Source organism: Neoarius graeffei, chromosome 10 (assembly GCF_027579695.1).
Source record: "Neoarius graeffei isolate fNeoGra1 chromosome 10, fNeoGra1.pri, whole genome shotgun sequence".
Taxonomy (NCBI): Eukaryota; Metazoa; Chordata; class Actinopteri; order Siluriformes; family Ariidae; genus Neoarius; species Neoarius graeffei.
In genome coordinates, this window is record NC_083578.1 from 1084075 (window position 1) to 1109027 (window position 24953).

General features: G+C 44.7%; 2 protein-coding genes across 3 annotated transcripts in view; one reads left to right on the plus strand and one right to left on the minus strand.

Moving 5' to 3' along the window:
• Positions 1-18483, minus strand: part of oxct1a (3-oxoacid CoA transferase 1a) — a 36471-nt gene extending 17988 nt beyond the window's left edge. Inside the window, exons 1-6 of one of the 2 annotated variants that reach the window (XM_060931037.1) lie at positions 18327-18483; positions 15221-15329; positions 13424-13514; positions 2429-2564; positions 1166-1315; positions 940-1046 (exon numbers count right to left, since the gene is read on the minus strand). In XM_060931037.1, the coding sequence (XP_060787020.1) occupies positions 940-1046; positions 1166-1315; positions 2429-2564; positions 13424-13514; positions 15221-15329; positions 18327-18461 (728 nt within the window). In that variant the 5' untranslated portion in view covers positions 18462-18483. The remainder of the gene's footprint in view (positions 1-939; positions 1047-1165; positions 1316-2428; positions 2565-13423; positions 13515-15220; positions 15330-18326) is intronic. The other variant, XM_060931036.1, reaches the window with a different exon arrangement.
• Positions 18484-20739: 2256 nt separating this feature from the next.
• rimoc1 (rab7a interacting mon1-ccz1 complex subunit 1) lies at positions 20740-23937 on the plus strand. Its single transcript, XM_060930630.1, has 6 exons — positions 20740-20847; positions 21648-21757; positions 22225-22371; positions 22511-22642; positions 22729-22843; positions 23268-23937. Exons 1-6 carry the CDS (start codon positions 20760-20762, stop codon positions 23510-23512), a joined length of 837 nt encoding a protein of 278 aa, XP_060786613.1. The 5' UTR covers positions 20740-20759; the 3' UTR covers positions 23513-23937.
• The last annotated feature ends 1016 nt before the right edge of the window (positions 23938-24953 follow it).

Here is a 24953-nt window from a genome sequence, read left to right on the forward strand (position 1 = left end):
TCTCTCTCTCTCTCTCTCTCTCTCTGCCCCTCCCCCTCAGACAGGCTCTCTCTCTCTCTGCCCCTCCCCCTCAGACAGGCTCTCTCTCTCTCTCTCTGCCCCTCCCCCTCAGACAGTCTCTCTCTCTCTCTCTCTCTCTGCCCCTCCCCCTCAGACAGTCTCTCTCTCTCTCTCTGTGCCCCTCCCCCTCAGACAGGCTCTCTCTCTCTCTCTCTCTCTCTGTGCCCCTCCCCCTCAGACAGGCTCTCTCTCTCTCTCTATGCCCCTCCCCCTCAGACAGGCTCTCTTTCTCTCTGCCCCTCCCCCTCAGACAGGCTCTCTCTCTCTCTGCCCCTCCCCCTCAGACAGGCTCTCTCTCTCTCTCTCTCTCTGCCCCTCCCCCTCAGACAGTCTCTCTCTCTCTCTGCCCCTCCCCCTCAGACAGGCTCTCTCTCTCTCTCTCTATGCCCCTCCCCCTCAGACAGGCTCTCTCTCTCTCTCTCTGTGCCCCTCCCCCTCAGACAGGCTCTCTCTCTCTCTCTCTCTCTCTCTGCCCCTCCCCCTCAGACAGTCTCTCTCTCTCTCTCTCTCTCTCTCTCTCTCTGTGCCCCTCCCCCTCAGACAGGCTCTCTCTCTCTCTCTCTATGCCCCTCCCCCTCAGACAGGCTCTCTCTCTCTCTGCCCCTCCCCCTCAGACAGGCTCTCTCTCTCTCTCTCTGCCCCTCCCCCTCAGACAGTCTCTCTCTCTCTCTCTCTGTGCCCCTCCCCCTCAGACAGGCTCTCTCTCTCTCTCTCTGCCCCTCCCCCTCAGACAGGCTCTCTCTCTCTCTCTCTGCCCCTCCCCCTCAGACAGGCTCTCTCTCTCTCTCTCTCTCTCTGCCCCTCCCCCTCAGACAGGCTCTCTCTCTCTCTCTCTCTCTGCCCCTCCCCCTCAGACAGGGTGTGTCTTGGTGTCAGTACCTGAAGATGATGTTTCCTGCTCGATCAGCTTTCCAAGCTTTCACCAGAGCAAAATCTCCTGTTATTGCCTTCTCCATCACAAAGTGTTGCCCTCCGAACTCACGCACCTGATACACACACACACACACACACACACATATTAATATCATTACTTAGTTAAAATATTATTCATATATTACCTCAACATTATTATTATTTAAAAATGTTAATAACAGCGTTAATACACCTCTCGGGGTTGACTGGCGATGGCGATGGAGCCGTCAGCGTTGTATTTAATGGGGGATCCTCCCTCCTGGATTAATGTGCCATAACCTGTAGCAGTGAAGAAGGCGGGGATTCCTGCTCCTCCGGCCCGGATCCGCTCAGCCAGGGTTCCCTACAATCACACACAACTGGAACCAGTACCGTAAAACACTGCACAGTACTGAGGGAGAGGGCGGTACTTACACAGCCCCAGTACTTTACACAGTGCTGCTGAGTTCTGGACTCTGATTGGTTGTCAGGTGTTGATTAATTCTCTCTAACAGCAGCTCTGACAGTAGTGCAAATTTATATTAATGAGCTCATTCTAATACGTTATGGTTTCTATAGTAACAGCTCATTCGCAGGGGCGTGTCCAGCAGACGCTCCACTGATAAACAGATTAAATAAACATGTGAAATCCTTATGTTTATGAAGGGTCTCTGTAAGGAGTCTCCAGTGTGAGTGCTGTGTATCAGTCAAAGGTGAAGCTGGAGCTGTAAGTTCTCGACTCATCAGCACAGAGGAGTTTACACCTCTCTACAGTTCCTCAGGAACACGATGAACAAACTGCTTTACGTTCTCATTAATTTGGAGAGAGAATAAAGAGAGACTGGTGAGGGAACGACTGTTTATAGCTGCGCCTGTGTGTCTGTTACCCCTTTTCCACCAAATCAGTTCCGGGCTGGTTCGGGGCCAGTGCTGGTGCTGGTTCACAACTCGTTCAACTCGCGAGCCAGCTGAGAACCAGTTTGCTTTTCCATAGCTCGCGGTGCTAAGGGAAGACACGTCATTACATCGCTGTATATGTCAGCTACGTTGCTGTATACGTCAGTAATGTCGTTGCATACGTCAGTTACATAGCTGTATACGTCAGTTACGTCGCTACGTTTGCATAAACCTTGGCGCGAATATCGAAGCAAAAACAACACGGAAGCAGCAGCAGCAACAACAACAACAACAACAATAATAAATGACTTCGCATTTGTACAGCTGCGGCTTCTCGTTGCTTAAAAATGGCGATCTTTCGCGGTCTTGTTATTGTTGTTGGTCTTAACAACTCCGCCCCCCCACTGACGTAAGCGGTTCTTTCCTCTGGCCCAGCAGAGAGTTGGTGCGAGCCTGGAACCGGTTTTTCTGGCCCCAGAGCCAGTTCTTTGCCAGTGGAAACAGAAAACCCGGTTCCAAACTAAGCACTGGCCCCGAACCAGCCCTGGAACTGCTTTGGTGGAAAAGGGGCATCTGTTACCTGTGGTGTTAGCTCCACCTCCAGCTCTCCGGACAGGTACTGTCTCTCAAACTCCGCGTTCTCTCCAACGTAGGATGAAATCATCCGCTTTATCTGCTTCGTCTTCAGGAGGAGACCGAGACCGAAATCATCCACCCTGTACACACACACACACACACACACACACACACACACCCTAAGCAGTCTTCACTTAACAGAACACAGTGTATGATGACTAAAACTGATTATATTTAAAACACAACGCCTGCTTCGGCCTGTTTACTCTAAAGCTAATCTGTGTTAGCGTCTTCACTGGAGCGCTCGTCAGTCTGTTAGCATGTTAGCTTGGATACTGAGTGAATTACAGTTAGGCGCCCTACAGAGTGCACAAGTGCTGTAATTCACTCAGAACGAGACACACACTAGTGTCACAAGTTATTTAGAGAAAATAAACACGAGACTCTAATTCAGAGTCAGACTTCTGTACCAGTCAGTCAATCTGTAACCTGTGTGTGTGTTTTTCAGATGGACTCTAATATACAGTCCAAAAGTCTGATTTAAGACATTCTATTTTGTGAATTTTAAAAACTTCCACCTCACAACACACACACACACACACACACACACACACACACACACACACACACACACACAGCTGCCAACATTCCGAAATGGTAAATAGTAATACAAGGTTGGGTACTGAGTCTTGGTGGGGGGTCGGGGGGGCTCCCCCGCCGCCAAAGCTTTCTAGCAAAACTACCCTGAAAAATCACACTAAAACAAAATAGTTTGACAAAATTTATTCTACAAACTAAACTATCATCTTACATTAATTTGCAAAGTTCTTTTCAACAATGTATGAAAACAGTCAGTGAATCAGGCAAAAACTTCAAACAATGCAATTGGCACATATAAAGCCTCGGTCACAACCGGCCGTACATGCTCCTACAGCCGGTCTACGTGTAAAAAACGCAAAGAAACGCACGGAGGGCGTGCGCATGACGTGCTGATTTTCGAGCCGTAGACCGGCTGCAGAGGTTCTTTGTCATGTCAAACAAACTCTATAGGCGCTTACGTTTTTTTCAGGTTGCAAGACAAACTTACGGCCAACGTGTGTCTTTCGTACGATTTGCTGGTGTCAGGTTTGGGCAAAATGTCAATATTTTTCGTACGTCACACTTGCGGACTCTGTATGTGTGTCGTGCGCCCCACATACGTAATTAGTGTGGCCAACGCACATTCAGATATTTCGTATGTCATCCATGCGTGTCAAGTAAGTCGGCCGTGCATTGGCCGTACGGCGAGAGGGCATCAATCGCACGAAAACTCGGGTATATATGTCAGCCTCTAGCTGTGTGGGGATCTTATTTTTATTTTTGCTGTGATGGTTTGCTGTGATTTATTTGGGTTGCTGTGATTTTGGTGTGCTCACATAATTGGTTGATTGCTGTGATTTCGCTGTGTGCTGCTAATTGACTGCTACCTACACTGATCTTGTATTTGCGGCTCTAATTGCTTAGATGGATCAGCTGTTTGGATAATTATTACCTGACCTATTGAAGCACTGGAAAGGCGAAGGGGTGGGGTATAAAAAGGGGACCTTTTCAGTATTAAGGAGGAGTTCAACAGGGCATGAAATCGTTAAGAGGTGCCCATGGACGGTGTGAGGCCGGTAACGGCCCCCGCCCCGCCCCGCCGGGGAAGCAGACTTCTCGGAGTCGGGTTGTTTGGGAGTGCAGCCCAAAGAGGGGATCGGATGCTGCAGCAGATGCGTAGTTACCAGTGGAAGATCAGCGGGCAGATTGAAGGAAGGAACGAACGGACGAATGAACAAAGGAAGGAAGGAACAAACAAACGAATGAACGAACATACAAACAGTTTTTCTCTGCCTGCGCTGTGCTGTTTCCCTGATTTGCTGCCTTCTTTTGAGGTGCGTTGGCTGCGGACTTAGGAAATCGTGACCTAGCCAACGGGAATCTGGAGTCAACTGTACTTAATTCAACGCTCGCTAACGACAGGGTAAAAGGACGTAAGACTTCTCCTTCCCTGCTGTTTTTGCCTTGTTGTTGTGTACGTCGGCATTGTTTGATGCTTTCTCTTTTATTGCCCGAGGTGTGCGCTGACTCCGGGCGAGCCATAGATGTTTTTGGGAATCCCCCGCTGCTACCTGGACGCTGGAGCTGTGACGTCACGCGCAGGGCTTCCCCGCGCATTAGGCTTCCCCACGATTTCAGCGCTTCTGGGACTGGGATTCCTCTTTGCGCGGACTGCGCACTGCTGAGACGGGACAACTTTATTTTTCTTTTATTTTTTTCTTTCTTTGTAGCTTGGTGCTATTTTTAAAGGATAATTTAGTTATCTATTTACTAAATAAAGCGTGCATATTTTTTTTAAGCTTCTGTTTTTGTGATCCTGCTGTGTCCTGGGCATTTGCTGTTAATTAAAGGGTTAAAAAGTGCCTTACAGCCGACATATAAAGCTGCAGGGGTGCCTACGGCCATTTGTACACGTAGGCTTTGAGAGAAAACCCAACCAAAGTATGCCGAAATATATATAAGGTCCGTGTATCATCCGATCATTCAAGTATTCCATTCAATCTGGAAAACGAAAAAACAACAACAACAACAAAAAAAACCTCAATATTTCGTTTTCCTGTTTTTCTGTATGACCAAAAAATGAGGGATTGGTGTTTGTTTTCCTTTTTCCAACTCAAAACAGAACAAATAATAAACAGGGAAACCAAAACGAAATAATAACTCTAATTTACGATTATATGAGCAACTTAACTTTCATTTTAGATAAAACTAAATTCATTTGTATTCATGTCAGTCTCAAGAATTAGTTCTTATTCATACATTATTTTTTGCGCTCATTCAGGCTCCTTTTACTGGAAGCAAAACTCTAGGAAGATCATGGCTGTTCCCGAGTCTGACTTTCAAGCTGTCTAGCAAAAGAAGCGGAGAATCTCGTAAGTTGGAGTGCCAGTGACTTGTTACTCCTCATATTTTCCTCCTGACATGAGTCATCGTAAAATGCTAAGCATGTCCTCTAATAAAAAGCAAAGTTGGTCTGACACAATATGTTGAAAGCGACAAAATGAATGCCATGTTGTTATTGTTATCATTATTTATTATTACTATTATATTGAGATGATAATAATTAAGAGATCATCAGCTTAACATTAACAGCTTAATATATTAAATGAATAGGATGTATGAATAAATTACTTGATATATACATGCACATGCAATTTTTCTGTTTCATAGACGCAGAGATGATGATGGACTGTCGCTGAGGATCATGGGAAGGCTAATGTAGCGTGAGGAATAGAGAAAATCAATAATCGTAAATTAGAGTTATTATTTCGTTTTGGTTTCCCTCTTTATTATTTGTTCTGTTTTGAGTTGGAAAAAGGAAAACAAACACCAATCCCTCATTTTTTGGTCATACAGAAAAACAGGAAAACGAAATATTGAGGGTTTTTTTGTTTTCCAGATTGAATGGAATACTTGAATGATCGGATGATACACGGACCATATAACCCTCTCCAATCGCCACAGTGCGACAAACGAACGCCGTTGGTACGCACAACGTACAGATCGTGCGCAGTTCTTGCAACCTTCATACGAAGCCTGCATGGAACGCACGGTCAGTACAATTAGTGCACGTTTGAAGGTGCGTTGGCTGTACGAATGAAGCGACAGCCGTACGAATGAAGCGACAGCCGTACGAATGAAGCGACAGCCGTACGTCCGAGCAGCCTCAGATTTCGTGCACGGTACACACGTTCGACTTCCGGGTTGTACGTTGTGTGCGCGGTGATCTTACTCCTTCATGGTCGCCACAACTACGTTCTCCACGAACAAAAAAAAAAAAAAACGCAGCGATTTGGGAAACGCCAAAAATCGCACAGCCAAAAAATCGTACGTCCGGTTGTGACCGAGGCTTTACTTTTGACAAAGTACACATTAGAGAAATAGAATAGAGCTTACTCAGTCAACAGTTGATGTTATTGCACCACATAAATGTCTCGCCGACATGAAGCACAAAACGCGTAGTGAACGCCCTTACTTGACTTAGAAATGAAGGGAAACTCCTCTCGGTACGAGTCCTTGAAGCGCTGGCCCTTCCCCTTAGCCATGCTTTCTATAGAGATTAGTACTACGCTACATCTTCATAACAAAAGCTTGAAACGCCATGCTTTGTTCAGAAACTTCGTGAACAAAGGCCAGACGATAGCGCGCCATGGATGATCTAATAGCATCATTGATTGGCTGAGAGAACAAGCAATAGCCAATGAAATTTGGCGTAGTATCTGCTGCTTGGAACGAAGCGATGTTTTATCAAATACGAATCCCACCGGTGATAGACTTTGAAAATGACCCATGAAAATTAGCAAAATCGTATTTTATTGTAGTAAATTCGTATTTTCGTAATCAAAACGACAAATCGTAATAAATACAATTTATTCGTAGTAGTTGGCAGCTATGCACACACACACACACACACACACACACACACACACAGCAGCCCTTTTTACACAGATATTCTGTGATACTGGAGTAAAGAAGGACCTCCATATTCCAGCTTTTGAACCAAATAAATCCGGTATGAAGTCGCTCCCGTGTGCATTTACACTGAGCCGTCGCTCAGCAGCCAGAGGTGCGACGTGTCACAGAGGAGCGTCGGTGTGTAGTGTGACGTATCTACACGTGGGAAATACAGACACCGTCATCACACCGGCGTGAATTTAAACACCATGGCAATGAACTGAGTGTTGAGGCGATTTTGTTATCCATCACATTTATACCCCTCTACACACACACACACACACACACACACACAGTCACTGAGCATCATATGGTCATGTGATCAATCAGGGTTTTCATTAGTATGGAAAACAACAGATGAAATGTGAAAAGTAACAGATTAGGCTGGGGGTCCCCTAGGCGGCCCCCATGCGGGTCCAGGGCAACACCCTGGTGGGGGAACAGAGGGAAGCCCCCCAGCTGAAAACGAATTTTGCAATTTCTTACAGCCAACTGTTAGCTCGCCATGTTCCATCTGAAGCAGATTTTTCTATAAATACAGGATTAGGACAAGTAATATGACAAACAGCAAATCTTCTTGAATTCCAACTATTGCAAACAAAACTGCAAACATCTCCAAGTATAACAATTATCTGTACAATTAGACGTACGGAATCTATTCCTCCACGATTCAAATCATGTCAATTTTGAAGCAGACACCATTTGAAATTTATCAATTTGCCATCTCAGCAAAATACTGTCTTGCTTTAGTATTTTCCTAAATGCTCATCTCTAATTTTTCCATACCTGTGTAATGAGTTTTGAATATAACAAAAATCCTGTACACACAGTGCTGAGTAAATAAAACCCAACATTGTATTTCTCATTTAAGCAATAATAAATTACTGTTATCCATCATTTACTATTGCAATACGAATTCTTAAACAGAAAAAACATACCTTCTTCCAAACGATTTTATAGTCAAACAAACACTACAACCATCAAGCACCGAACCCTGGAACGGCAAACACACAGTAAAAGAACTAGAAAACCAAAAAAACACAATGATTGAAAATTTTAAGAATGAAATCTTCGCAATCTGCCCATCGAGTAATTTTGACGCTGCTTCACTTCAACGGGCCGAGTTTCAGTGAGAATATCTGTGTGCAATGTGCTGTGGTGATTTCTGTCATCATCCGAATCAGTTCAGAAACCGACACTGCTGTATTAATGGCAGATTTCATTCCTGGGTCTCATGGCAATTACAGTTCCAGGGTTCTCCACTTTTCAAAAATAAACGGTGGCGGAGGGCCCAATAAATGGACAGGAAATGCTAAATCAATTGTTAAAAACATTTTACAAAAAAATTAACACATTCTTACTATACATATCATCTTTACTGCCAATGCGAGACTCATTTGACATTTCAGCTGAGACTGATGCGCCTGATGCGCATCCCTGAATTAATCATATTTTTTTCTGTGGGTGAAAAATAAATGAACTTCCATGCATAAACAAAATACCCAATTACAATAAATGCATACATTTTTTACAATACACAATGTTAATTGGGTGAAACCACTCCAATCCGTGCCCGAGACTGGCACTACAAAGCCACCCCGGCCTCTGTAGTTCGGGTCCTTTGACCCAGGAACCCGGAAGTCCTGCAGTAAACAACCACAGGGAAGCAACGGGAAAATGCGGCTCTCGCCTACACAATCACAGATACATAAAATAAAAGACCTGAACTTAACTAGTGTGTGTGTGTTGTTATATGATTACTGTAACTGCGTATGGTCAGAAAAGACGATAGATAAGCGTAACCGTTGCACAATAATGCTACAAACTCCTACAAAGTTATTTAGCTGCTGGCGAGCTGCAGCTTCCAGCGTTACCGTGTGTCAGTATGGTGGAATGCGGTGCGGCGTAGTGTAACGCAGGGATCGATATCCATATGCAGAGCTCTGAGTCACAATCTGTATGCGGCCGGCTGGATGGTTTTCTATTGCAATCGCGTGGCCACTTCAGGCAGCCCCGTATGCATTCGTTTAAAGATCTGATGACACGAACATGACTCTATGCAATTTCTTAAATAAACTATACAACATGGCAAACATGTTAGATTTCTGCTATAATTACGTGAAAAGAAGCTGTTGTTACGCGAATATCCAACTTTTAATTGCACAGCGCAAGAAAACTGGGTCCGCGGCTCGCGGCCATGCTGTGACGTCAGCGGGAGAACACGCTGCGGTTCACTGGCTGTTCTACTCTGGTTCTACTCAGTGGAAATGGCGCATGAAAACACCGGTGAACTCTCTAGCTCTTCCTCTTCTGGGAGTCTAGAATTGTGTTGTGAGTGGGATAGATCGGAAGAATCAAGTGATGACGAACACGGGTGCATCCAACCGTACAGGTTTGAACCTGTTACTGTGCAATCTGAGAGCGACTGTGACCCCGAGATGGACAGCGGACAGGCAGACGGCCCAGCATTGAACACCACAAGGTTGGATAACAAGGATTGGTAGGTCAACCCGTATTTGTTCAAAATGTTACGGAATCAATATTTTAATATTGTGTATTGTTGTCTTGCATGTGTAAACACTGCTTATATCATGTAAGCCGTATGCTACACTGAATACATGGTTCCTAATGGAGCATGCAAACGGCTAACAGAATAAGCTTACGACTATGCCTGATCCGTGATACATTTAGGATAATATTGGCAGGCACGTCTTCTAGTTTATGGCTTCTTAGTTTTACCCTTGAATGAAGCAAAATATTTTGGTTTGTGCCTGACTTGCTTCACCCACTTTGCATGCAGCTCGGGATCTCTGGGAAACTTGAATAAACTTACCCCATCCTTGTGGGTTTTGGAGCAAAAGCCGGCAACACAACGCAAAAGCATAATAACTAATATATATATATATATATATATATATATATATATATATATATATATATATATAATGTATAATAATAATAATAATGATAAACTGAACACCTGTCGCATCAACAACATGGTAAGTTAGGAGGAAGGTTCTTTCGCTGGCGTCATATAGCTCCTCCTCCTCTTTCGTCTCCTGGGTGCTGCAGCCCCGTCAAATTTGCCCAAATAGCCGCGTTTATCATCATAACTTGTAAAATAGGCGCCTTCGTAAATTAATATATGGATCATCGGGAATTACTTTTTATGTTATAAAACATCGCCAAAGATGTCAAAAACGTGTCATCAGATCTTTAATGGTCTTCTGCAGGTTAAATAGTTACAAAATTATAATAAAGCGAATATTTACAATTTATTTAGTGTATACTGATGAAGTTACTTTTTGGGGGGGTTTTTTTGACCAAGGGAAGGGTGGCAGGCCAGAATTATAACGTGGCGGTGCGCCAATTTAAAAGTGCCCGTGGAGAACACCGAGTTCATATGCCACAAAGCCCGATCAAGATTTGGGAAATCAGAACATAACACGAACGCTTGCAGAACGAAGAAATCAAATGTATAACGATTCAAAGAAAACAAATGTATAATCGCTTTTGTTTTTTCGGGGTCACCATCCCGCTATACCTTACAGGATAGGATCGCCATCTTACCATGTGGGAACCACGTGATATGCTATAACTTAATACGTGCTAAATGATTGGACGATACAAGAAGGATTAGCCAATCAGTTCCCACCTTTTATCTAGTCATATGTACACAGCTTCAGCAACCAAATGGCACGCACGTAACAGCGTTCCTTATCAAATAAGTCAGACAAGAAAGTTCAAACAATTACGGGAAAAACTGCATTTGGCCGAAAAACAACCGATTCAGACGTCATTACATGATTTCGATCGGCAATCGGCTACTAATGAAAACCCTGTCAATTCTGTTAAATAATTCAGGTTTGAGGAAGCAACAGGATCAATATACAGAACATGATCATGTCCTTCAGCTGAGCAGCTTTTCAGAAAACTGCACTCACACACGGGGGGGGAGAGAGAGAGAGAGAGAGAGAGAGAGAGAGAGAGAGAGAGAGAGACTGAAGGAGAGGTAATGAGGAGGAGAGGAGTGGATGGAGAGACTCGCGTGAGCATCGTGTTTGTGGATCAGAAACATGTTGGAGGAGAAAGTGAAGAGAAACAGGAAGTGAAGAGAAACAGGAAGTGATGTGAGACAGAGAGACTGGTGGATTTTAGACGCTGTAGAGGGAGATGTTTGAGCTCGTGCTGCTCTCAGAAAGAAGAATGTCAGTGTTAAAGCGCCACACCCCGTCCCACCGTGCCGTCTGTCCCTTTTACACACACACTGATTCCAGCTCTGTTACTACCGATCACTCAGCTCAGAGGAGGAGCAACACACACACACACACACACACACACACACCATTCCACATTCAGACGCTTTATACAGAACATGAGGAGGAGTAAAGGAGTCAGAGTCCGGCCTTTAACACACTGCAGGGAAAGAGACAGGGGTGTGTGTGTGTGTGTGTGTGTGTGTGTGTGTGTGTGTGTGTTGGAGAGGTGGTAAAGTGAGACTGATGGAGTGATTTATTAAAAAGATGCAGTGACCCAAGTGTGAGCCTGGGTTAAAGGATATGGGACATGAAACATAAATGCACGCTATATCAGTTTCTTTCCATTAAAAATATGAATTAATTGCATCAACAAATACAAAATTATCTATTAAATTCAGCAAAATCGTTATATTCGTGATGATTATATGGCATTTCTGCTCGAGCTCCGATATGCATATTTTGCAACCGGAAGAGCCGCTGTCACGTGATCATACGTCACAAAAACTTTCGGGTACAGCACAAGCGGGTAGATGAATATGGAGAAGTGTGAATCGTGATGATGACGAATGCGACAAAATAGTTTTTGTGTCTTGGATGACAAGAAAAGTGTTTCATTTTTAGAGTGTTTAACATACATTGAACATCATGGTGTATTGCGACCTCCCAGTCAGTCAGACGCGCTGTCACTCCTGTTAGCAATGTAGCTAGGCTCAGTATGGCCAATGGTATTTTTTGGGGCTGTAGTTAGATGCGACCAAACTCTTCCGCGTTTTTCCTGTTTACATAGGTTTATATGAGCAGTGACATGAAACAAGTTCAGTTACACAAATTGAAACGTGGCGATTTTCTATGCTATGGAAAGTGCGCACTATAATGACAGGTGTACTAACACCTTCTGCGCGCTTCGGCAGCGCATTGATACCTTCACTCGGAGTTGTACCATTTTTTAGACAGGGCGGACGGACCAGGGCATTCGCCCGCCTGGCCGTGCCCGACGAGGAGCGCTCTCGGCCGGCTTGGGAGGCAGACGGCAGCCCCTCCTGGAAGTGTGGTTTTACCATGGGCCTCATGCGGAAAAATGCCGAGGTGCATTCGCTAAGCGACTGAAAGCCGAGGTAAGGATTAGTATTATAATTTTGGGTGCATCAATTATTGATTATCATAATTCTGACTCGTTTCGCCATTTTGAATGTTTTCATCTCGGACTCTGGAAGCATTGTATCTCAATCAATCTCGAAAAATATCAGCAAAAAAAAACTAGCTTGCAACGGACTTTAGCTAGATCTATGATGAACTTTCAATGTATGATACAAAAATAATACTTATTTCAACAGATCATTAGCCTTTGAGCAGAATTGTTTTTAACTTACCAGGAAGTGTTATCGAGCCGACCGCTTTCAGTTTCATGAGGGCTGAATGAACGCTCACTCTCAGAATCATCTGACCCGTCAGAGTAAAGACAAGATCCATGTTCATGTGAATTTCCAGCTATCGGTTCGAATCGACAGGGTCTAACTTCACATCTCTGTGAAACATCGGGAATGTCACTGTCGATGGTGTCCATTTCGGTAACCTGTTTACATTAGATTCCCAAGCGCTGGCTCCTTGGAAAGTTTTTGTGACGTCACGGGTCACGTGACCACCTAGCTCATTAACGAATCCTTGTTTTACGCTGATGTATAAAAAAGTTGAATCATGTGATGATTTTCACATTTTTGATGCCCTGCAGTGATTTAGATGGCATTTCTTATGTCCTTTATACATAATTATACCCAGAATAAAATGCATGTCCCATATCCTTTAATGACACACACACACAGAGTTGTGTCAGCGCGCTATAGTTTACACTCCTGTGAGTCCTCACTCCTCTGTTTCTCTCCAGTAATGCGGAGACGATCCACTCCACACAGGAACGTGGAATGATTGACAGCTAGTTGTTTTGAATTCTCAGATATTAACTGATGCCACCTGGAAGCCCCGCCCCCTCCCCTCACACCTGAGCAGGACTGTGAGGCACCCTTGTTTGTCTGTCCCGGTAAATGAGGAGGTCTTAAATCCATTAATGTGAAATAAAATCTACACTTTGTTCTGCTTCACGAGCATGAGACCCGCGTGTAATTAACATCACTGAAACAACTTTATCAACTAAAACCAGTCAAAACGTGTGTGTGTGTGTGTGTGTGTGTGTGTGTGAGAGAGAGACTGACCCGGCGTTGTTACTGACAGCAGTGAGTCTCTTCACTCCCGTCTTCAGTAAACTGTTTATCAGATTCTCTGGAATTCCACACAAACCAAACCCTGAAAATAAAATAATTAAATTAAAGCTGATTTTCTAAAAAACATTTCAATTGACTAATCATAAAAACAATTAATAAAATGAAATGAAAATAAAGAAAATTCAACTCATCAATTTTTCCCACAAATAATTAATCTTCAATATAAAAAATAGAAATGTATCATGTGGAGGAGAGAGAGGGATGAAACTCTCCTCACAGTGAAGGAGAAGATCGCTGTGAGGTGACCTGAACACTTCCGTCCTCAGTGAGGAGGTAACTGCGCCTCTGCCTCGAGTCCCTCACTGCTCCAGGAAGCCCATCAGCATGTTCTCACCAGGCAAAGCTCCAGGTTCTGGTACCATCCCAGTGGAAACCTACAAGTCTGGAGGGCCTCACTTAATCAAGAAACTGAGTGAGCTCTTCCAGTCTCTGTGGAAGTTAGAAGCCGATCCCCAGGAGCGTAAGGATGCCTCTGTAATCCAGCTATACTTGAGCAAAGGTGATCAGCAGATCTGCACCTACCACAGAACCATCTCCCCTTTATCAACCGCTGGAAAAACCTTGGAAAAAATCCTTTAGAACCATCTAACTGTCCACCTACACACAGTCTCCACAGCTACAGAAGATAAGACAAGAACAAAATGCTGAACTACATTTATGGCAGTCGTTAATCTGGTGAGCCAGGAGGGTCTACAGAAGATCATGGCCAATTACAGGTCTCCAGAGAAGTTCATCAACACAGGGCACAAACTACACGATGGCCAACATCAGAGACCAGCAAGAACTCTCCAATCTGTTTCCCATCACACACATGGTGAAGCAAGGCTACGTCCAAGCTCCAACGCTCTTCAGCTTGGTGTTTCTGCCATGTTACAAGACTCATTCCAGAACAACACTGGAGTGAGCTTCATGTCCCATCGTGACCGTGGGCTGTTCCATTTGTGAAGGATGCAAACCAAACCCAAAGTGGAGGAAGTTCCCGTTTGCTGAAGACTGCACTGGCTGCTGGCTCAAATGAAGACCTACAGGTCAGTATGGACCACTTCTCCTCACACTTCGGCCAAACAATCAGCACAAGAAGACTGAAGACCTGTACCAAAAGGCTCCTGGGAAACCCTACACCGAGCCCACCACCCCTGTGAACGGCCAAAAGATTTCAGTTGACAAGTTTACTCACGTCGGAAGAACTCGGTCTCAGGCTGTGCACACAGAGCGTGAAGTTAACAGCAGGACTGATGAAGCCAGTGCAGCCTCTGGACGTTGATGTGACTCGGTATGGGAAAGGACTGGCATCAAGCAGGAGATAAACCTGAAGGTCTACCAGGCTGCCGTATTACCAACTCTTCTGTGCGTGTGTGAAGCCTGGACAGTCTACCAGCGTTGTGCCAGCAAACTGAACCGCCTCCATCTGAGCTGTCTGAGGATCAAGTGGCAGGACAGAATCTCTGACACTGAAGTACTCAGCAGGGCCGATATTCCCATTATTCCCACCCACTTGATAAGGAAGGACGTGTGGCTGCAACCTCAGAGCTCTCCATCCTCCCTGACTGGCCCACTGAGCCCCAGAGAACCCCGAGCTCACACACTGTTTATCCATACACACACACACCAAAACACAACTCAACAAGGTGTGCCATGGTCATCATCAACTCCGATGGACAAACAGGATGTGTGTTATTGTGTGATTTTTTGTGTGTGTGTGTGTGTGTGTGTGTGTTGTGGACACACCTCCAACCAGAAGAGTAGCTCCATTCGGAATGTCTCTGATGGCTTCAGTGGGATCGGAGTAAAACTTCGAGTGACGCCGAGATGATGTGGAGAAATAACACAAACACGACTACACACACACACACACACACACACACACAGGTAAAAATTAATACTACTAATAAATATTTTATTGATACATATTTTACACAGGGTGGCACGGTGGTGTAGTGGTTAGCACTGTCGCCTCACAGCAAGAAGGTCCTGGGTTCGAGCCCCGTGGCCGGCGAGGGCCTTTCTGTGTGGAGTTTGCATGTTCTCCCCGTGTCCGCGTGGGTTTCCTCCGGGTGCTCCGGTTTCCCCCACAGTCCAAAGACATGCAGGTTAGGTTAACTGGTGACTCTAAATTGAGCGTAGGTGTGAATGTGAGTGTGAATGGTTGTCTGTGTCTATGTGTCAGCCCTGTGATGACCTGGCGACTTGTCCAGGGTGAACCCCGCCTTTCGCCCGTAGTCAGCTGGGATAGGATCCAGCTCGCCTGCGACCCTGTAGAACAGGATAAAGCGGCTACAGATAATGAGATGAGATGAGATATTTTACACACTTCTCTCAGGATTACTAACTGATGAAAAAAATATCATTTGCAATTTAAATGTCTTCATTTTTCTTTCTTTTGTGGTTTATTTTTTCATTCATTTGTTCAGTTCTGAAGGCTCAGAAACCATTCACATCACTTCAGTTATTATAAACTTCACTGAGCTTCACTGTGCAGTACCCCGAGAGTGTGGTGCTCCCACCACCATGCTTCACTATTGGGATGGTGTTAGCCAGGTGATGAGTTGTACCTGGTGCTCTCTCAGAGCTCAGCTTTACGAGATCACAGAATGTTCCTCCTTGTGCTCGCAGAGCCCTTAAGTTCTGCTGCATGTCTTTAACTCAGGAGAGTTTTCTGTCCACACCCTCAACCATAAAGGCCAGACTGATGGAGTATTTCTAAGACATTCTAGTAGGTTCTCCATCTCTGATGTTCTGTCTGAGTGGACACTGGGTTCTCCTCCCTGATTGAGGCTCTGCTCGCCCAGTTACCGAGCTCTGCTGGTTCCTCCGGTTCACACTGATGGGGCTCACTGTGCTCCTGAGATCATTCACAGCTCGAGGAACAGTTTTAGCCCCACACCCTGATCTGAATCTCTCTGTGAAGAGCTCCTCAGACATCTCAGCTCGGTGCGTGGTCTGACCTGCACTGTGGGTCCACACTCAGGTGAGTATCTTTCTAAATCAGGATCAATAAGGTGACTCTGCTCCAGTCAGATTCGAAAAACATCTCAATATAATCTGAGCAAACAGATAGCATCTGAGTTTCACTGCAGAGTTTCAGCACAAACACTCATTACACTCAGACACAGGTGTGTATACTCTAATAAAGGTGTAAAAAAAGTGTGTGTGTGTGAGGTAGATGAGAGTTGGCACTGGTCAGAACAGTAAAACAAGGTGGACAAATGTGACCTTGTTAAAAACTCCATGGCTGAGAGCCAGGAAACACACACACACACACACACACACAAAGTTGAGAGAGACTTTGATGCAAAGGAAAAGACAACTTCTTCCCTCAGTAGTTGAGGAATGATTTGTTCCTTGTGTGTGTGTGTGTGTGTGTGTTCAGAGTGTAGATGTTTAACACACTCAGGTTTGGCTTCACAGAAACATCAGTTATATTTACACTCACAACTCACTGTGTGTGTGTGTGTGTGTGTGTGTGTTTAATCTTCACAGTTGTGAGATAAAAATAAAAAAGATTTAATGAAGTTGGAATCTGAGTTCAAACACACTGCACAGATCACACACACACACACACACACACAGTGATGGAAACATTTATTTACACAATATTTCACTCTGTGTGTGTGCGCGCATGTGTGTGTGTGTGAGCCTCAAGGTCACACACATTAATGTTTTATATCACTGTTATACTTTATATGACACTTTATTACACTTCACTGTCATCATGAGCACTTTATTCCATTTCCACCCCCTGGAGGACACGCCACATCCACAGCATTGTATATTTATTTATTATAAAGGCCAGATGTGATTGTTGTTGTTGTTGTTGATCGTGTATGTGCTCATGTGCATACACCAAAACACAGATCACGTGACCAGATGCCGCGCGCACTCACACTTTAAACTGCAGAGTTTCACTCCTGTTTCTCTCTCACACACTCTCTCTCTATATATATATATATATATATATATATATATATATATATATATATATATATATATATATATATACACACACACTCATACATATATACACACACACACATATACACATATACACACACACTCTCTCGCACACTCATACACACTCTCTCACACACTCATACTCTCTCACACACTTTAAACTGCAGAGTTTCACTCCTGTTTCTCTCTCACACACTCTATATATATATATATATATATATATATATATATATATATTATATATATATATATATATATATATATACACATACATACATACATACACACACACACACTCATACATATATATACACACACACACACACACACACACACACACATATACACACACTCTCTCACACACTCATACTCTCTCACACACTTTAAACTGCAGAGTTTCACTCCTGTTTCTCTCTCACACACTCTCTCTCTCTCTCTCTATATATATATATATATATATATATATATATATATATATATATATATATATATACACACACACACATACACACACACACTCATACATATATACACACACACACACACATATACACATATACACACACACTCTCTCGCACACTCATACACACTCTCTCACACACTCATACTCTCTCACACACTTTAAACTGCAGAGTTTCAGTCCTGTTTCTCTCTTTCACACACACTCTCATACACTCACAGTGCTAAAGCCTAACAATCATTAAAAAAGGTGTTTTTAAATGAAATAAATATAAACCAGCTGTAATGTTGACACACACTGTTATTAACTGTGAGGTCATGAGGAGGAGAGTTAGCATGTTAGCTACACTGAGGCGATGTGAGGAGCTCCGTGTCACACTCTCTCTCTCTCTCTCTCTCCCACTGCTCTCCCCCTCACTCTCACCTTGGTGACGGCCTGTCTGTACCGCGCGCTCACACTCCTGCTGCTGCTGCTGAGAAGCCCCAGAGTCGCCATGTTCCCCTCAGATCCTCTCACACACACACACACACACACACACTCATATACACACACACTCATATACACACACACCGCTACAGCCAGCCGGGGGCGGAGAGGGGCGGGGCGGGGCGTGATTGACAAGGGGCGAGGTCGCGGTATTTTTAATTTAACTCTTTCACCGCCGCACAGCAACCACAGCCTACAGAATAATAATTATAATAATTCGACGTATATTTAATCATATATTGTAATAAAATTTATAATTTTTAAAGAATGCATTATTCATAATACATATATATTTTTTGTGCATTATTTTAAGTTTTCATTGAAATCTTTGTCTTCATCTTTATTTATATTACATATCTACATAAAACACTATTTCACTTTGCAAATAAGTACACATTTCAAATGTTTACCTACTTGAAGATATACTTCTTGATTTTAATAATACTGTACTATGAATAATAATGTGTTCCTTATGTTATTTCATTTTTCATTTCACAATAAAAAGCAGCTTTTTATTTTATCTTTTATCTCTCGACACACTGCTTCACCCCAGGAAAGCAGCAGGCCCGGACAGGGTGTGTCCCCAACTGCTGAAGACCTGCGCTGCTGAACTGGGTGAACCACTCCAACGCATCTTCAACCTCAGCCTGCAGCTGGGAACGACTTCCGACCGGTGGCACTCACTTCACATCTGATGAAGACATTGGAGCGGCTCTTCCTCAGCCTCCTCAGACCCCAGGTACAACACGCCCAGGACTGTCTGCAGTTTGCGTACCGGGCAGGTGTCGGTGTGGAAGACGCCATCCTCTACCTGCTACACCGAGCCCACTCGCATCTGGATAAGGGAAATGGCACAGTGAGGATCCTCTTCTTGGACTTCTCGAGTGCCTTCAACACCATCCAGCCCCTTTTGCTTCAAGACAAACTGAACAGGATGCGAGTGGACCCCTGCCTGGCCACCTGGATCTCCAGCTACCTCACTGACAGGCCGCAGTACGTCAGGCTGAAGGACATCACGTCTGACACTGTGATAAGCAGCACCGGCGCACCCCAGGGCACGGTGCTGGCCCCTCTTCTCTTCACCCTGTACACCGCAGACTTCTGCTACAACTCGGAGCTGTGTCACATTCAGAAGTTCGCCGATGACACAGCCATAGTGGGGTGTATCAGTGAGGACAGAGAGGAGGAGTATAGGAGCCTGGTGAGGGACTTTGCTGTGTGGTGCAACAGGAACCATCTACAGCTCAACACCTTGAAGACCAAGGAGCTGGTCATTGACTTTGGGAGGTCCAGACCAAGGTCACGACCAGTTCTGATCGAGGGAGTAGAGGTGGAGGCTGTGGATTCCTACAAGTACCTCAGGCTGTGGCTGGACAGCAAGCTGGACTGGACTTGCAACACCAATCACTTATACAGGAACGGACAGAGCAGGCTGTACTTCCTGAGGAGGCTGCAGTCCTTTAACATCTGCAGGAAACTCCTGTGGATGTTCTATCAGTCTGTGGTCGCCAGTGTCCTGTTTTACACCGTGGTGTGCTGGGGGGGGCAGCACATTCAAGAAGGACACATCCAGGCTGGACAAACTGATCAGGCGGGCCGGCTCTGTGGTCGGCATGAAGCTGGACTCTCTGGTGACGGTGAGGACTATGGACAAACTATTGAACATCATGGACGATGCCAGTCACCCTCTGCACACCGTCATCAGCAACCAGAGGAGCCTGTTCAGTGACAGAATGCTCCTTCCCAAGTGCAGGACGAACAGACTCAAAAACTCCTTTGTCCCTCACGCCATCAGACTGTACAACTCCTCTCTGGGGGGAGGAGGGGGAACAGGAGGACAGAGGACGGGAAGGAGCAGTAGCCTAGCCTGACAATAAGCAATACCGGACAATGTGCAATATAAAGTGCAATATAAAGTGCAATATAATGTGCAATACCTCTCCTGCTGCGGCCCCCACCTTTTTCCCCCTCCTCCGTATCTTATTCTTTTTATATTTGTATATGTAAATAATTTATTTTAATTTATCTAGAAGTTTTCTCTATTTCTTTTCTCTGTTTATCTGTAATGATGCTGCTGGAATCTTAATTTCCCTGAGGGAACCCTCACAAAGGCATCAATAAAGTTCTATCTAATCTAATCTAAAATAAAATATATATTAATTTCCCCATCATATTATTTTTCAAAACTATAACTGTCTCGTTTTTAAACATTTCCTCACGCAGTGTCTGGAAAAGGTGATGTACAGACACACGGTCTGTAAAGCGCGCGCTCCGGGTGAGGCGCGGCGCTCCCGCTGCTTCGGAAGGCAAAGAACGCCACTGCGCCGCCCACGTGACCGCGCGAGGTCACGTGACTGCTTTTCTTCCGTCATGGCGGACTACAGGAGGGTCGTCGAGTTGGAAAGACGGATTTTGGAGTTAGACAGCAAGTGCGCTGCTCTCCGGGCGGAAAAACAAGGTGACTGATACGGTTCGTGCTCAACACCTCGCTCACCGCGTGTTTGTTTCGCTCAGCGGTGTTTGCTGTTTGTTGTTATTACTTTGGTGTAGCAGTTAGCATGCTAGCGCGCCTACGCCAGCCAATCATTAGCATGTAGCTTACAGCAGGGGGCGCGCTGCTTTACCCGTCTTCATCAAAGCGCCGCCTTCCGCAGCGAGGATTGGCTAGTAGTTTCCCGCCCTTTGCGCGTGCATAGGCAGAATAGTGTCGCGCCCTCGTGCGCGCGCATCGGCGTGCAGGCCATGCGTGCAACCGGATTGGTGGAGTGCTTTGTAACAAAGACGTGTGAGCCAATCAGAGCGCAGTAGGGCGGGGAAGCCAACATAAATACGGGTGTGGAAGCAAAAACAGGTGGTCGGTGTGTGCAGAGGAGGAAGCGCGTTATTCAGATTAAACTTGAGGAAAATAATGTGTTCAGTGTCTTAAAGGCCTGTTAATCATAACCACTGAATAAACCGCACAGCTGAGCTCCCTGAATCCGATAAAGACTGTCCTGTGGAGTGCTTGAGTAAAGCCGTGGCTGAGTGCAGCTCCTCCTGCCACTGTACACACACACACACGATCACTTCTGTTCTAGAACATTTCAGTCAGGCGCCAGATTATTTCATTAATGTTGTGTGTTTATAACTAATTGTTTTTACACCTAGTTCTTGCTGATGTGAAATGTTCCACCCTATAAACATGAGCGCTGTGGTAATAATGAGGCCAGAATGCTGTCATGAATGTTGATGTAGTTACACAGTCTGTTTCTCCTGTAGATGATGATTATTTACAGAACGCAGCGTCTGTGTTGGAGAAGTTAAAGAGTTCGTACACGCACGCTGGAGAGAGCAGCAGTCTGCCCAAACTACTCCAGGATTACACACAAGTACACACACAATCATGTATAAACATACACACACACACTATATTACACTGTACAACTATATCAGCACTCGGGGGTGTGCTGTGTGAGGAAAATAATCAGCGATGGGGGTGTGACGAAGCAGAGTTACTTTTACCACCACAAAGTTGATTATTTTCCTGTCACTGCACTACTGTCAGGGCTGCTGTTATATATCGTTAATCAACACCTTCTGACCAATCAGAGTCCAGCATTCAGCAGCAGTGTGATTATATTAGTATAACATTCTTGTGCTATACATTAGTACCGTAGTTCAGGAACCACACAAGTGGAACCTTTGGTACTGATATGAAAAGCACAGTTCTAGGTTTTTGGTGCAGAAGGTTCCTGTCTGACTGATCCTGAAATAAAAGAAAACAGAAGGTCTTGCCTCTCTCTGTGTGTAAGGGGCGTTGGTTCTCCAGGTTCTCATGGTGTTTGCTTTTCTGCAGGTGATTCTGGACATCACGTTCTATGAGGAGAATAAACTGGTGGATCAGGAGTTTCCAGAGGAGATCTCTCCGTTTAAGATTCAGCAGCTGCTGCAGGACCTGACTGAACCCGAGCTGTTAGCCGCTCGCCTCGCGCCCAGCCAGGAGGTACAGCCCCACCTTACCCACAATACACTGCCAGCTGCTACAACACCCACACACTGAGGAGGCTGGAGAATTTTCCACATTGAACCTGTTGTAGTACTTCTCCTAATCATAACAGAATGGAGTGTGTGTGTGTGTTCAGGTGCAGGCCGTGTTGGGTTTGGAGCTGTTGGAGTGTGTGTATTGGCGGCGTGGAGCTCTGCTCTACATGTACTGTCACACACTGCACCAGAGGAAACAGTGGATCAAGAAGAACAAGGCCACTTTCCTCAAAGTAACGCCAACATTCTCCACACATTCAGCATGATAACCTTAATGTACAGGAGATTAGAGTGTGTGTGTGTCTGTGTGTGTGCGCAGTGTGTTCAGGAAGGTGTGCGTTACCTGATGAAGATGCTGCAGGTGAGGAGCTCTGTGAAGCTTAGCGACGGCGTCGTCTTCCATGACTCCAACACCGCTAACCTTCTCACTGAGGGTACTAACACACACACACACACACACACACACTATCTCTCTCAAACACACAGGTTTGTCTCACTATCCTTGTGAGGACCTTCCATTGACGTAATTATTATTGCAGTTACTTAACGCTGTGCCTGCATCTCAACCCCAACCTCAGGAATGCAAAGGAAACTTCTTTGCTCTTTTATTTTTTTAATTTTTGTTTAAAAACAAAAAAAACCCACAAACACAGAAGCAGTTTCCCCTTGGGGACCATCCAAATGTCCCCACAAGGTCGAAATTGTCAGCTTTTACTATCCTTGTGGGGACATCTGGTCCCCAGTAGAATATAAAAACGTGCGTGCACACATACAATCACACACATGCACACGCAAATGGTGTGATGGGTTTAATGATATCAGTGACTTAATAGGTGTGTGTGTGTCTCTCTCTCTCAGGTACACTGTCAGATACACACCTGCTGACGATGATGTATATCGGTGAGCTGTGTTTCTGGGCAGTGAAGTACGAGGAAGGCGGAGCAGGAGGTGTGGACTTGGCTCAGTGTCGAGATGACGCGCTGCACTTCAGAGACATCGGCACACACATCCTGCTCAAATACGTCCGAGTGTGTGAGGGGCCGCTACAGGGACAGGGCTGGAACACCGAGAACGCCAAGGAGATCCTCAACATCCTGCAATAAGCACACACACGCGCACACTCCCACACACACAGTTCCCCAGTCTGTGCTCAGTATTGTAAAATATTAACGTTTTGTTTTTAAAAGATTCCCATAAAGCAGTTATAATTTATACAAATTATTTATTTAATTGTGATTGAGTTTCTGTGATCAGAAGGAAATGGTACGCACACACCCACCCACACACACCCACACACACACACACACACAGTGTTTACCTTCAGTATTTATTTGGATGAATGTTTGTATATTGTTGTTTTCCCCACAGGCTCGGCGTGTTGTGGCTCATCGCTCTGTAATGTTGATATTTTTTAAAATATTTTTGTGCACTTTGGAAACGTTACACTTTTTTTCTGCTTTGTTTTTTTTGCAGTTTTTTCCACTGTTTTGTTTAAACTTATAATGAAAATAAATTTTGGTTTAAGAAACGTTTACTACTTATTTAACAAAACCTCTGTGTGAATTTATTTATTTTTATTTTACGTGTTCAGTTTCTTACTTTTTTCATTTCTTTTTCTTTTTTTCATTATTAGCCTTCATTTACTTTTTGTTTATATTTTCTTGTTTGCCTTTTTCTTTTTCATTAATTTTTTTCTGATGTTTATTCCTGCTTTTTACTGATTTGTTTGTTGATAAATACACTACACCTCATTCGAAGGAACAGAAACCAATGAATCTTTGATTATACACCTGAGTTACCATGACAACCATCATCACTCTGTTCATGAACTACTGCCGCAAGATGATTAGCTTCACACATGGTTATGGCTAAAGGTTGATGATGTAATAATTTGCATATGGACTGTGAGTGGAGGTGGCACGGTGGTGTAGTGGTTAGCGCTGTCGCCTCACAGCAAGAAGGTCCTGGGTTCGAGCCCCGGGGCCGGTGAGGGCCTTTCTGTGCGGAGTTTGCATGTTCTCCCCGTGTCCGCGTGGGTTTCCTCCGGGTGCTCCGGTTTCCCCCACAGTCCAAAGACATGCAGGTTAGGTTAACTGGTGACTCTAAATTGAGCGTAGGTGTGAATGTGAGTGTGAATGGTTGTCTGTGTCTATGTGTCAGCCCTGTGATGACCTGGCGACTTGTCCAGGGTGAACCCCGCCTTTCGCCCATAGTCAGCTGGGATAGGATCCAGCTCGCCTGCGACCCTGTAGAACAGGATAAAGCGGCTAGAGATGATGGATGGATGGACTGTGATTGGTCCTGCAGCACTGAGCCTAGAATTTAGTGACGTCACAAACTGACCTCATCTGTAGTTTGTAATAATTTTATGTTCCTTATATTTTCTCCATAATAAAATATTGTATGTAAAATATTGACAGTGTTAAAGGGAAATGTCAGGTTAGATCAGAATGTTTATCACCCAATATTTATTTCAACTAAATATTAACATGTGTCGTTCGGCCTGTAGTCCATTCTGTTGGACTACATATCCCAGCATGAGCG

Coding starts and splice junctions, on each gene's coding strand:
- rimoc1 (XM_060930630.1), top strand. CDS start 20,760: ATGGCGGACTACAGGAGGGTCGTCGAGTTGGAAAGACGGATTTTGGAG. Junction 21,758..22,224: donor TACTCCAGGATTACACACAA/GTACACACACAA, acceptor GCTTTTCTGCAG/GTGATTCTGGACATCACGTT. Junction 22,372..22,510: donor GCCTCGCGCCCAGCCAGGAG/GTACAGCCCCAC, acceptor GTGTGTGTTCAG/GTGCAGGCCGTGTTGGGTTT.